Here is a 14,448-nt window from a genome sequence, read left to right as displayed (position 1 = left end):
AAACACACACACACACACACTCCCTCTCTCGCTGTGGCTCGGCCCCGTTTCCCGCTTTGGCTGTGGCGCAGGGGGAAGTGTTTATATGGGGGATGATGACAGAGGTCGGGTCGCGCTAATGGGCCAGTGAAGAGCGGTGGAGGGAGGCGAGGCGATGCGAGGCGAGGGCGCACACACAGCGGACCAGGAACACATACATTAATACACTTGTTCCATCACCAATCAGCATAGGTGTGCTCATTCTCTCTCTCCCCCTTCCTCCTCCTCCTCCTCCTCCGCCTCCTCCTCCTTCTACCACCACTCACCCTCCCTCCTCTCCCTCCTCCTCCTCTCCTCCCCCCCCTCTCTCTTTCTCTCTTTCCCCACTCTCTCCCGATCCGACTCGCTCATTCGCTCGCTCACACGCCAGCGCACATCCTCCGCCAAAGTCCGTGCGTCCTGACATCTGAGTTCACTGTCAATCTCTGTCTCCTTCGCAGGGATATCCCCTCCGTCTCCGCAGCCGAAGACCACTGGAAACTAATTTTTTCCCCGTCTTCGAAACTTCCCGAGAAGGAGAGAGCGAGAGAGAGAGAGAGAGACTGATCCTGGTCGGTGTTTTTTTTTTTCTTTTAAAAAATCTCTCTTCTGTGAGGTGTGGAGAGAACGAGGCTCCAAACTGTATAGCCTGTAGTTTGCCAAGGTCTTTGACAACGACTCAGGATGCCCCAAAAAGGTGAGATCCCTACTAAAAGTTTGTTTGTGTTGTTAAATGATGTTGTTATTATTATTTGTGCCATGTCAAAAATTATTATTATTATTATTATTATTATTATTGTTATTATTATTTGTATTATTATTATTATTATTCACGCATGTATAGGTCGAGGTTCAGTGGTGAGGTGTACTGCTTCTGGTCTGTGCAGCCTGTGTCTCTTGGCTGACTGGACTCTTGCGCAAAGTGCGAGCAGCCTTCAGCGTCTCCCTCTCGTCTGTTTTATCTGCTCATTTCTTCCTCTCGTTGTTGTCGTGTTTAGGCCCACGGATAGTTTACCGCTTATTTATGACAGCAAAGAGTAAAAAGTCACGTTGGGCCAGGACAGTGATCATCGTGGAGAATGGGGCGCAATGACCCGTTGAGGAAAGGTGTCAGATTGATTCATGCAGGCGAGTCACCCAAGCGCCTGCTTCTAAAAAAAAAAAAAAACAGGCTCCACGAAGCCTCTTGGGGAGGAGAGCCGTTATTTATTTTATTTAAATATGTTTGTTTGTGTGTCAGAGAAAATACAACTTTTTGTCTCTCTGTACGCTGCTTCAACTTTCACCTGAATGACAGCGAGTTCAACTACTTTATATTTTACCACTGCACGAAACAACTTAGTCAGGGCATGTCTCCTGTTTTTCTAAAGTATAAAATAATGCTTCCAAAATAACTTTTTAATTTTATAAAATTCACTCTAAGATCTGGACACGGATTGCTGCTGCTTGTAAATCATTTTCTCGTAACAAATGAAGGAAATGGTAAAATAAAATAAATGCATTAAAACAATGAAATTATACGATTTTTATTTTGGAAATTAAAGATACTTTTATTATAATTAAATTACAAAAAATACTAAATATAACAGAAATTAAGAAAGCAAAACTATAGCAAAATACACCAGGACTATAAATAAAGATATTTTTTTATCCTTTTAATTAAATGACTGCCAATAAGTAATTCATCACGTATATTCTGTAATATTTACAGTAATATATTAATTTTTAAATGACCTCCATGTCCATGTATTTTCTCTTTTTTAGCCTCCACCTTGCACCGGGGCCTATACACGCACTGTTTCTGCATCTGAATGTTAGCGAGCGCAGCATCCAGCCGGCAGAATAAGCATGTTTGAATCAAGACATTGTTGTTAGGGATTACTAAAGGAAAAGAAATGCAGATTAGATCGTAGTTAACCTCAGGAACAACAACGTTTGAGCTTTCGACCTTAAATAAATGATTAACCACTTGGACCTTTGCGGGGCTGAAAGCTACTGACTGCGGTGCAATTTGCAGCCTGCTCGGGCTTAATGAACACAATGGTTTTATTTAAAATATTTAGTCTCCAACATCTAATTCAACATCAGGAGTAAAATAATATTATTACTCATAAGGGAATGATTTAGTACTTGCTCTTAATGGTTTAATGTCATGCTAAAGAGGCTAATTCAGGCTGTGTGGGCCAGTGTGATGGAATCTGAATTTGATTAATGAGCCACAGCCTGTTTGTTACAACGGCACAGAAAGCTACAGTGGGAATACACTGGCCCTGTGTATGTATATATATTTAAATATATACAAATACATACATGCATCTTAACAAACCAGACTAAAAGCACATGCAGCCTGTTACACGTCCGTATTTCAGAGCAGTTTTTGCTCTGCACACAACACAACACAAGTTTGCGGCGGAGGGAGAAAATTGAAAACTTCAGACCTCTCCCTCCCTTGGCCCCCTTTTTATCTCTTCCCCCCTTTTCAATGGGCTTCTTTAATGCATTTGTCTTTTCCAATTGAGCGCCCTACTGCGCTGTTGTGCCTTTAAAAACCCGCTTTACAAGCCGCACCAGCAGCAGCAGCAAAATAACCTGCAAATATTTATAACGAGAAATTGCTTTTTTAAATTCTCGGGTGAAAGAGAAAAAACAAGATAAAGAAAAGAAAAGAAATGAAAGAGAAGAGGAAGGAGAAAGAAAGAAAGAAAAAGCAGGGCTAAACAAAACCCCACATTCACGCACTGGCGGCACCGGGGTCACGGTCGTGTGTGTGTGTGAGAAAGAGAGAGAGAGAGTGTGTGTGTGTGTGTGTGCGTGTGTGTGCGTGTGTGTGTGTGTATGAATGGTCCCGGAGGGGGTGGATGCATGCCTCCGGCTCTTTGTATTAATCTGAACTTGTTGGTGTGTTTAGTGGGGAAGCTGTGTTTCTAGTCGCCGAGGCCGAGTTTTCGCCCCGGGTTTGAGAGGTGGATGGAGGCAGGGGAAAGGGAGAGGGGGAGAGAAAGAGAGGGGGGAGGGAGGGAGAGCGAGAGAGAGAGAGAGAGAGAGAGAGAGAGAGAGAGAGAGAGAGAGAGAGAGAGGAGGAGGGGGGGGGGTCAGCATTGTTAGAGTCCAGCAGGCTTTGTACACCAGCTTTGTACCCCCTCCTGGTCTGGACTTTTACAGAGCACTGAGGCGAGGTAGACAACGTGTGTCACTGTACAGTTTCCACTGCATGGACTCCACCAGAGGAGGGAAATCAAGTCCAGGAGAAAAGGGAAAGAGAATATAGAGCCGCCTCTCGCTGAGAAGATGAGGGCTGATTTCTTTATATGAACTTCATGAAAAAGTCCTGAAGAGAGAGGAGCGGCCACATAGACACAGGCCCAGCAGAGTGAGACGTTACAAAATAGAAAAGCCTACAATGCTGTCAGTGTTTTACTTGATGTGCGTGGCCAGGTAAAGTCTGACATGACAGATACAGCAGAGTGCATCAGTAGCAATGGCTGTGCTAATGTTGTTGTTTTGCTTTGTCCTATAGGGAGACATTAAGTAGTGCAAACGGCAGATGATTGACTAAATTGTTATACAGTGGACAGTCAACTCTGTTTCCAGGCAAGTTAAATTAAAATACACTTAAAATACATACACTGCTGCAGGTGTTTTTATTTTTTATCTTTTATTTTTTTAATTATGATCAAATCAAACAAAATGCATCATGCATCTTCAACGTTTCCACGCAACAGATGCATCAGATAAATAAAATTCTAATGAGATCAACGAGATGAAAAAAAACAAAACAAAACTTTATTTGTAAAGAAATGTTGCAAATAATTTTTTTAATTGAGAAAAGAAAACAGGAAATGGGATTTGATGCTAACCAACTTTGTTATTCCCCTTTGACGCTTAGAATACCACAACCAAGCCACGTGGGAGTCTGGCGTTGCCTCAATGATGCAGAACAGTAAGTTGATTTTTTTTACTTTTGCAATTTTTTATTATTGTTTTATATATAATGTTTTGAAACTTTTGGAACACCCACTGACGTTAAAGCCTTTATGCACTGGTTGTTATAGCGTATTTGAGATGTATATATGTGCAGGAATATAAATGTGCATGTCTTTGAGGGGCGGTGGGGGGGCGGGGATGTTCTGTTATTTGATGGCCGTTTCATTGCTGTTAATTTATTTTAATTTTGTTCTATATTTGCAGTGATAGGTATATAGGCAAGTTATTATTGAACAAGTTAATCACACGTCGTCCTGCTCCAGAGAGACAGAGAGAGAGAGAGAGAGAGAGAGAGAGAGAGAGGGAGGGAGGGAGGGAAAATAGAGGGGGTTGGGTTGAGAGGGAGATTTTTTTTGTTTCTGCTTGAGTTGGTATTAAATAATTGCACAGCCGTCTGCATTAGCGTTAGAGCTGGCTGCCAGGCTGCATACGAGATTAGCTGCGTATATAGAGGAGCCCTGCATGAAACATGAGGAATAGCAATAATGTCTTATGTAGATGAGTCCATATATTCTTCAGCGTGAAGTAGGAGGGAGAGGAAATGCTTTAGATTATAACCACAGGGCCTCACGGAGGATAAATATTAACAACCATATTGTCGTGGGTGCCCAACAAAAAACACCATGTTTCTTATCGGCCTCTTCTTAAGTGGCCCATGATGCGTTGAAATGTCTGTGTTGTTCCTGGTGTGTGTGTGTGTGTGTGTTGAAACCAAAAAGGATAAACATGAAACATTCTCTCTCTTGCTGCTGGACAAGAGGTGTATGACATCTGTGATGAAGGTGTGTGGAATAATTTTATTATATTATTCTCCATATACCTTGATGACGTGTCTGTTCTCGTGCTGTAATCTGTGCGCATTAGTGCCAATATGTTTTTTTGACTAATTCACTGTGGGACCTGATGGCGGCTGGATGGTTGGATGATGTGTCAGAGGTGACTCACGCGCAAGGACAGAGAAATGTGTGATGAGAAATATGTTTTTCTTTTTACAAACTGGTGGCATCCATTCACGTTAGAGGAGGCCAGAGCGCGGTGATTCGTTTTCTTTCTTTCCTTTTTTTTTTTTTTTTTTGCTTGCCAATTGTCCATTATTGAGATGATGGGGCCATATCAAAGCTGTGTACAACACCCTGCGCTCCTGCTTTGCTGCGGATTGATGTTAATGGGATGCTCCCTTGGCTTTGGCGTGTGATGTCTGGTGCGAATTGCCGAGGAGATATCATTGGGCCCGGCCCTTTGGGTTGTCTAAAGGTCGCAGCGGCCTCGGTGGCTTTTGTGCTAATAACTCCTGGGTGTATATGGTGGGGAGCGTCCAAATTGACACCATATGTTTTCCTATTAGTCGACTTGCAATAGAATACAAGGCGCGTAATCAGCGCCAGCGGGCGAGATCGACTCATGGGCACTTGAGGGAATTGTACCATGATTAAGACTTAACCTTCGGAGAGTGTTTTTCTTTTTAAATGTGATGTCCTTATCTGACGGTTTTATCGATCTGGTGGATTTATAATGATAGTTATAAATCAGAGATGATGGAGGAGATCCTGGAAGACCCGCAGCGCAGGGCTGCTTAGTGCGCACAGGCCAATTTCAGCATGAGAAGTCTATTAATTCCACTTAATCCTGGAATTACCAGAGAGCAGGAGGGATGATAATGGATTTACTGTCAATCAGATCCGCACAGGCAGATTATTACACGTTAGTGGCCCAAAGGGATCTCTGGCTCAGTTTAACAGGTTTATTCCTCACTCCCTTTTAGGAGATTCCGGTAAAATAAAAGTCTCCAGTTTAAAAGCAGAGTCCTGTGACATATTTCAGAGTAAAGACGCCATGCGATTGCTCACAACAGGACTGCAGTGGCTGTGAGCATTTGTTGTCAAATACAAACAAGGGGGGGAAAAAACGGCATGTCACTTTTAATATGTTAAGAATCCAGGCGCGCCCTCGTTTCTGTGACCGCGCGTAGCCTCTGGCCACCTTAAAACGAAGTCTCCCTCGGAGGGTAAACGAGTAGCGTCCAATTTTGTCTGAGTGATATCCAAATGCAGACAGAAAGGGTCGTTTTATCATGCTACTATTTGTCGTGACGATGCGATTTTCAAAAGCAGAGCGGTGTCATAAAGTGACATGCCTGCCACAAGTGCTCCAACTGATCTTTTCAATTAGCCTCCCATGCATGATCCGAGGCGACTTCCGCCTATTTCCAGAAATTAAGCTCAAACTTGACGTGCAGCTAGCTTTATTTTAAAGACAAATGTCAGGCAGGCTCATCATATTTTCCCCCTCTTCTATATTTGGAGCTTATTTATTGCTAAGGAGCCTCTGCTCCCAGAGTCAATGTAGCGGGCGGCAGCGCAGGGGAAGGCAGCGGAGAGACAGAGCGCGGCGCAGGCACTCCGGGGAGTCAGCTCTCCCTTTTGGCTTCAGGTTTGCGGGATTATTCTGCATTATAGAGAGATGCTATTGAACTATTTAGGGATAATATCTGAAAAGCGACATTTTGAGAGAACAGCCAATGATAAAACATAGACATTTTGGAGCTTGTATTCTGTGTATTGCCTGTTTTATCCGTGCGTAATTATGGTGCGTTTTGGATGATTATCCAAAGAAGGAGTTGTCGATTTAAGTTCGCTTTTCAAATAGCGATGCAGTTGAAGTAGAAGCTAATTTAAAACATTTTCACAGGTCTGCTGGTTTGTGTGTAGTTGTCCGCGTTGCTGGTTATTATTGTGAGGATAGGCTTTGGATGATGAGCTGGTGTTGGTGCTGAGCAGCAGATGTGCATGAAGGGATGGAGATAACGGTGCGACTAGTTTTAAGACTGAAGTTTAGCGGTTGGATAAAAGGAAGACAGACTTGTTCAGAGGTTACCGGAGGATAAACATATGGTTTTGTTTGTGTTCGGTTTGTGAGCCGCTGCTGCTTTTTTAATTTTTTTATTTAAACCCATGTTACTGCATGTGTTACTGCGCAATGTTGAGGGAAGTGTTCCGATAGATATTTGAAAGAGACCTGTTACATCGGTGTTTAACAACACGTTTGACTCTTTAATTTTCTGAAGTCAAGTCCACGAAAAACCTCCAGCGCCTCTCTATCCAGTGTCCATATTCCATCTTTAACCCGAGTCTCCCGCGCGTGAATAAAACCCCATTCTCCTCATCACTAAATGAACATTAACAATAACCTGCTTTACCTCATGTTATTCTTTCATGGGTCCTGTTGTGCGATGTGATGACCGCGATGCTTTTTGTTTTTCTAGGTCACAGTGGCGTAAACCAGCTTGGTGGTGTGTTTGTTAATGGTAGACCGCTGCCGGATTCCACCAGGCAGAAAATAGTTGAACTTGCACACAGTGGCGCTCGACCCTGCGACATCTCCAGGATACTGCAGGTGACCACCGAACCTCTCTCGCAACACAAAACAGCTCTCATCCAGACTTTGTTTTCAGTGGAGACACCCTGGAAATAATAAAATAATTAAAGCAAAATTACGAAGGACGTAACGGTAGGGTTTTTTGCTTTAAATCCATGCTTCTAGTTACCAAATTATTTCAGTTGAGGCTCGCTTTAAAATAAAATATAACGTATGGGAAATTAATGCATGACAACTAAAAAAAAAGCCAACAGCAAGGAAAGTAATCTGCCTGCTTTTTATAAAAAACACATCTATTGTGAGAAAAAGCCTAATACACTATTCAAGGCATATTCTTTGTGTTTATAGACCCATGATGAAGTCCAAGTGCTGGATAGTGACAAGGTGATAATTCTTTGACGCCATCATAGAAATTCCGCTACATAGTCGTAAATAATGTATGTGAATTGTGTCTTTTGTTTTCCATCCAGGTATCCAACGGCTGCGTGAGCAAAATCCTGGGCAGATACTATGAAACTGGCTCCATAAGACCGAGAGCGATAGGCGGCAGCAAGCCCAGGGTCGCCACTCCGGAGGTGGTCGCGAAAATCGCCCAGTACAAGCGGGAGTGTCCGTCTATCTTCGCGTGGGAGATCCGCGACAGACTGCTGTCGGAGGGGATCTGCACCAACGACAACATACCCAGCGTAAGTGCGCACACCGCAAGTTGTGTGCATGATTTAATTTGCCACATGAAATGACTTTTTTTTCTCACGCACTGGAGGAAGAGGAGATGGGCATCCAACCATTCACTCTTATGAAATACACTGCGGTTGCAAAGTGTGGCGCACGCATTACTGCGTCCGTGATCAAGCGAACGTATACAGTCAATTAGAAGCAGCTCGTTGTCCATTTGCGCACATTTATTGTGATTATATGGCGAGTGTGCGCGCGCAAGTGAAGCCGCTGCACACCCCCCATCTTTACGCGCGCCTTTACAGACACACACCTATTCTGCATGCGCTCCATCTGATCCCAGTCCTTACTTTTTAATTTAATATCATATGCAATTTGTCATTCAGGTGTCATCGATAAACAGAGTCCTCCGCAACCTGGCTAGTGAAAAGCAACAGATGGGCGCAGATGGCATGTATGACAAGCTGAGAATGCTCAACGGTCAGACAGGAACTTGGGGGACCCGGCCCGGCTGGTACCCCGGAACATCGGTGCCAGGGCAGCCCAGCCAAGGTGAGCCTCATTATCACACGGTGGCAATAAAGACACCTTGACGCATATACAGATTTGGGCTCTGGAGCTCAGTAACAATTTACGTTCATTCTCGAAAAAAAATTAAAAAGGTTACTTGTGATTTCGGGGTTTAAAGTTAAGAGGCATTAAAATGAAGCCCACAGGCGTCACCTTAGATAATCGCCTGGAAATAAAAATACAGTTAGAGATTCCAGCGGTTCCGGTCCACGGCCCTGTTTGCAGGAAAGGTATTGTATCGATGCCCTGAACAAGACCCCCAATTAAGAGTGGTCGATTAGAGGAAACCGAGGGCCATGCATGCAGTGTTGAATGCCTCCACTGTCCCAGACATGGATGTGCGTGACAGCGGCTTGTCCTTTCAGCAGAGGTGTCCGTCCAACAGCCTGCTCCTTCCTCCCCTCCTGACGGGGAGGCAGAGCCGGGGAGCTGTGCGCTCGGGATATTAGTACAAAGGAATGTTTTCCTTCACACGCAATGATTGGTTATGGGAACGGCCCGCACTACATGTAATTGCTCATTAGAGAGAGCTTTGTCTCTCATTATGGCAACATGCAGGAGTGTGGAGATGGCTGGGCTGATGTGGAAATGTTCCACTTCAGAGGGTTTCCTGTGTCGGCCCACTGCAGGCCCAACGCCGAGCAAAGTTATTATTATTATTATTTTCAAATAAGGAAGAGACGGGAGGAAATGCAAGCGGCGGAATTCAGTCTTTACGGGGAATACAAATCATTTGCATTTGTTTGATGACTGTTTTGACACGTGGGGCTGTTGTTAACAAGCAGTAAAGCGGAAGAGATCATTCCAACACTGAAATAATTAAACTTAATTGAATAATTTTAACAAACAAATGTATTAAAAATGTAATTATAACTATATTATTATAATTACTGTTATCCTTTAATATTAAGTATTATTATCCTATAATACATGTTATTTTACCTTATTCAATTTTACTCTGTTAACCATTGGTATAATCTAGATAAATTATTATTAGTTTATTATGAAGCTGATATTTAATAATTTTCATAAATATATATCTTTATCGATGTTTTATCATTATTGTTTAATAAAAACGATACACGTAATCATGATAACAATAACAACAATATTAATAAAATCAATAATAATAATATCAACAGCAATAATAACAATAATGATAATAATAATGGTATATCCAGTTGTCTCAAGGGAACGAAAAAAGCTGTTTTCCATGCGTCAGCCGGGTGAGCAGATATAATGGCAACATGGAGAGTGACAGGGCCCCAAAAGAAGACAACTCTATCCAAAGAGAAACGAATAAAACTCCTCTCCGATTCCGCTCTTTCATCCCTTTCTCATTCGCCGGCTATATGGCTCTAAATCCCGTCTATAGGATTTAAGTCTCTCACTTTCTCTTTCAGTTCTAAGCGGTTTCTCAAGAGTGTTTTGATCCGGTCTCAGCAGCTGAAAGGTGCCGCAATTGGTTCGGTATCTCTCTCTCCCTCTCTCTCTCTCTTTTTGCTGCTGCTTTTCCGCCTCACTGGCTGAGACATCGTGATACTAAAGAATGAGTTTATTTCCCAGCGCTTTTATAAAGAAAACAAATCCCATCCCAGCGTCACTGGGTCTGGCAGACGGATAATAGCTGCACATTCACTTCTTTTTATGGATTAGCCGGGGAGAAGAAACACACATAGCGTGGATACAAACTATTGGCCTATAGAGAAGAATACTTTTTAGTCTAGTTTTCTTTCTTTTTTTTTTTGCAGCGAGGGGGAAATTGTCAAGAAAACACGTCGCATCAGGTTTCCTCCTCCAGTGAAGCCTAGCCCATAAAGACGCACTGGATATATGTCCGGTCTATGGCTGCAGAATATGTGCAAAGGATTTTAATCATTTCTAGATAAACTTCAAGCTGAAAACGAGTCCAAGCCATTACATCAGCGAAATATTGCATAAATCATCCTCCATCATAGCGCAACAACCCCCCCCCCCCCCCCCCCCCCGCTTAATTTCGCATTAACTTCTCGGTGTGATAATGATGTCCCCCAACAACCAGACAAGACATTTAGTCGATAAGCCTCGCCCTGCCACTGACGGGGAGCCTTCGGGCCTCGCACCGGCGGACAAGCACGGCGCAGTGAATAGATTGGCCTTATTTTGGGTTGTTCAGGGGGTAGCATGCTCTCTCCTCACTCATTTGTTTCCAATTGAAGACAGAAATCCTGACTGGCGTGTAGCAGGGCCGGGGGGACGTGATTAATGATGGCCGTGGATAAGGGTTAACACACTGGACTCAAAGCTCCGTTGACTGGGGATCCTCGTGCGCACAATGCCAAAAGCACTACAGCCTGTGCGCCTTCAGAGAGAGGGAGAGAGAGAGAATCCTTTTGTCATCCCCTCCAATAGCCCCCCCACACCACCCCACCCCACAGCACCCACCCACCCATATATTACACCCACCGAGGGCTCACCGCTCGTCCCCTGACTGTGTCCATAGTTTAATGGTTTCCCTTACTCCTGCAGGCATTGTATCATTCTGAAAAGCGTCTTCTCCTATTCAAGAAGTTGGTGGTCACCTCAATGGATATACCAACGCCCATATGGGAACGGCCATTGAGGCATTGCTCTGGCCTAGAAAAAAAAAAAAAAAAAAAAAACAGGGGTTGGGGGGTAGGGGGCTGCTGGAGAGTTTGGGTTTTAATACATTTCATAGGCTGTGAAAAGAGTGTCCCCACATCTTGTCACATTTCTCTTAACCTTTTCACAACACACGCCATTGTTGGAGCGCGATAAGTGCGCAGAGGCCTTCTCCCCTCCACTCTGTTTCCCACAATATTTTATAAACACTTTAACCATAATGAAAGAAATACAATAAAGCCTCCACACTTGGTTTTTCGTCTGTAAAGTGGCAACGATAATTCCTCGGACTTGAATGAAATCAACCCTGATCGTGGCTTTTAATTAATGATGTCGCACCGCAGACCCGAGAATTAATTATTCAATCAACCTAATTGATTTGCGTGTTTTCATTATGTGCCCTCTCTTTTATTTTGCAGACGGCTGCCAACAACAGGACGGCGCGGGAGAAAACACAAACTCCATCAGCTCGAACGGGGAGGACTCGGAGGAGACACAGATGCGTCTGCAGCTCAAGAGGAAGCTACAGAGGAACCGCACGTCCTTCACGCAGGAGCAGATCGAAGCGCTGGAAAAAGGTGCACAAATCAGTCGATCATCAATGATTGCTGGGGTGTTGATCTAGTTCGAAGAAAAACAGCTGTTTTACGAGTCGTTTTTTTTTTTTAAATCAATGAAAATAAACTCATTCCGGATAATCGCTAATGGATTAAAACCTAAAACAAATTAACGGTTTACTACTCAACAAATAACAATACAAAATGGAGTGGCTAATAAGTAATGGTTCATTGAGCCAATATTCACCTCCACCTGGTTTCTTGTTTATTTACTAACATTGTTGCTGTTTCATTTCCCCTGTACGCACAGAATTTGAAAGAACCCACTATCCAGATGTTTTCGCTCGCGAGAGACTAGCAGCGAAGATCGACCTGCCCGAAGCGAGAATACAAGTGAGTGAGCGAACAACTGCTTTTAACAGAGCATTTCTCACAACGTCATCCAGTGCGTGGAGAGAGGCAGAGAGAGGAAGAAGTAAACAAACTAACATGACGGGTTTTTTTTTCTTCCTTTTTACGCAGGTATGGTTTTCAAACAGGAGAGCAAAGTGGAGGCGAGAGGAGAAGCTGCGGAACCAGCGCCGTCAGGCCAACAACTCCTCCAGTCACATCCCCATCAGCAGCAGCTTCAGCACCAGCGTCTACCAGGCCATCCCACAGCCCACCACACCGGGTAGGTCCTCCACAGCTGGGGCAAAGCTCACAGGACAACCCCCACCAGCCCTTAGAATAACATCACATTATAATAAACCAACTGTTGTGCTGCAAAGGCATGCAGATGCATTACTGCTTTAACAAGGGGGTGACATGTTCCTGTTCATGGTGTAAGATCACTACACATTGACAGCATGCATGCTGGGTAACACAAACGGAGGAGAGGCCTCAGTGGCTGTGCTCTGCTTCACATGTAACACCAGTGGTTTCCTTTGGATGGATGATTGAGCAAAACTTCTCAGCTGACTATCTGCGTAATTATCAAGTCAGGCACGAGGGCACACCGGCAGAACTGAGGCTGGAGCTCACAAGTCAATCACCTGAGAGACACAGACAGAGAGACACACAGACACACACACAGACACACACACACACACACACACACACACACACACACACACACACACACACACACACACACACACAGACACACAGACACACACACACAGACACACACACACAGGAGACTCTGTCCTGGCCTAACAGACTGTCAAATGAGGCCTCACCCCATTTCCCCAATTCGGAAGAGAAAGTCTCTCACACTGAAGTGTCATTGTGAGTTTGTGTGTTAATTGTGTGTGTTTTCTGTGCCTCTAATCAAATGTTTTCCCTTTTTCATTCACAGTGTCTTTCAGCACGGGGTCAATGCTGGGCAGACCTGACTCTGCACTCACAAACACCTACAGTGCGCTGCCCCCCATGCCCAGCTTCACCATGGGAAACAATCTAGCTATGCAAGTAAGTTTGAGCAAAATCCTCATGACTCGATACCTGTTTGGAAATGTGTGTATTTTATGTGAAGTTGTTTTTCCTGGCCAAACACTTTCCTTTAAAAATCGTCTATTTAATGAAAGTATATAAGTTAACAGAACGAAATTTATGGGTAAAATTAAAACATGAAAAGCTGAGAGTATCATAGACTATACTGAGCTGATGGTTGGCTAAGCTAATGTAATATTCTCTCCCCCGTCTATAGCCCAGCCAGACCTCCTCTTATTCCTGCATGCTGCCTACCAGTCCGCCTGTGAACGGGCGGAGCTACGACACATACACGCCCCCTCATATGCAGGCACATATGAACAGCCAATCAATGACCTCTTCTGGTCCCACCTCAACAGGTAGGCAGAAAATATTCATTGTTTACCAACATGCTCGGGAACGAATCCGATCGAAACGTGCACTCTTTTGAGGAATATATCTGCCACCTTTCCTTTAATTAGGGGGTACCACATAGCCATCTCTGATTCATGACCTGTCAAGCCAACTTTCCTTTAACCCCCCCCCCACCCCACCCCACCGTCCTCTTCGGTCCATTTGAGACTCTTCATGGTTTAAACATGTGCGGATCACTGTCTCTACATCTCATATCACCCTCAGTCTGCAGCTGCATGAAAGGAGCTCGTTCCATCGCCATCATGTCAGTCCCGCTACTCCAGCCCATAGTTTAGTTCCACACCATTAGGGTGCTGTTACCCAGAGCCATATATACTGGTTATAGTCATGGAGAGTTAATCATGCATAACCACATTTCCTCTGTGCTAAATTGCTAATTAATTTGATTCATTTGCTGTTGTACTCTCTCTGTTTAAATGCCATTGCCAAAGCCTCAATTTATTGAGCTTGCAAGCATTTTAGCGAGCGGCCACGTGCAGAGCTATGACTCGCTGCGGCTTCACTGCATGTTTTCACTGTTTGCAAGCTTTTAAAAACACATTGCTTTGTGCTACAAGGCGGACTAAAGTGCATCCATTCATCTGATTCAGCATGCCGGCTCTCAGGGCTTTCTTTTTCATTTATTCTGTTATTTCTTTTAACTGATTTCTTTATCTTTATGTCTCTCTCTGTAGGACTCATCTCTCCTGGAGTGTCTGTCCCTGTCCAAGTACCCGGGGGCGAGCCTGACATGTCTCAGTACTGGGCCAGACTACAGTAG

General features: G+C 44.0%; 1 protein-coding gene across 10 annotated transcripts; it reads left to right on the top strand.

The window, feature by feature from the left end:
- The first annotated feature begins 702 nt into the window (after window positions 1-702).
- Window positions 703-14,448, top strand: pax6b (paired box 6b). 10 transcript variants are annotated; one of them, XM_053421315.1, is made up of 13 exons: window positions 703-715; window positions 3,905-3,958; window positions 4,761-4,784; window positions 7,265-7,395; window positions 7,726-7,761; window positions 7,848-8,063; window positions 8,439-8,604; window positions 11,664-11,822; window positions 12,112-12,194; window positions 12,324-12,474; window positions 13,141-13,253; window positions 13,492-13,633; window positions 14,363-14,448. In XM_053421315.1, the coding sequence occupies exons 1-13, from the start codon at window positions 703-705 to the stop codon at window positions 14,446-14,448; spliced, it is 1,374 nt and encodes a 457-aa protein (XP_053277290.1). The 10 variants fall into 10 exon arrangements, with proteins under 10 accessions (XP_053277290.1, XP_053277280.1, XP_053277272.1 ...); XM_053421305.1 differs by having other exon boundaries at window positions 7,848-8,069; XM_053421297.1 differs by having other exon boundaries at window positions 7,848-8,078.

Source organism: Pleuronectes platessa, chromosome 1 (genome assembly GCF_947347685.1).
Source record: "Pleuronectes platessa chromosome 1, fPlePla1.1, whole genome shotgun sequence".
Lineage (NCBI taxonomy): Eukaryota > Metazoa > Chordata > Actinopteri > Pleuronectiformes > Pleuronectidae > Pleuronectes > Pleuronectes platessa.
Note: the sequence above shows the minus strand (reverse complement) of the source record. Positions and strands in the feature narration are given on the sequence as shown.

Excerpts from the sequence above, each read along its gene's own strand:
- pax6b (XM_053421297.1), top strand. Across the intron at positions 13,254-13,491 it reads GAAACAATCTAGCTATGCAA|CCCAGCCAGACCTCCTCTTA; the intron begins GTAAGTTTGAGC and ends CCCCGTCTATAG. Across the intron at positions 13,634-14,362 it reads TTCTGGTCCCACCTCAACAG|GACTCATCTCTCCTGGAGTG; the intron begins GTAGGCAGAAAA and ends CTCTCTCTGTAG.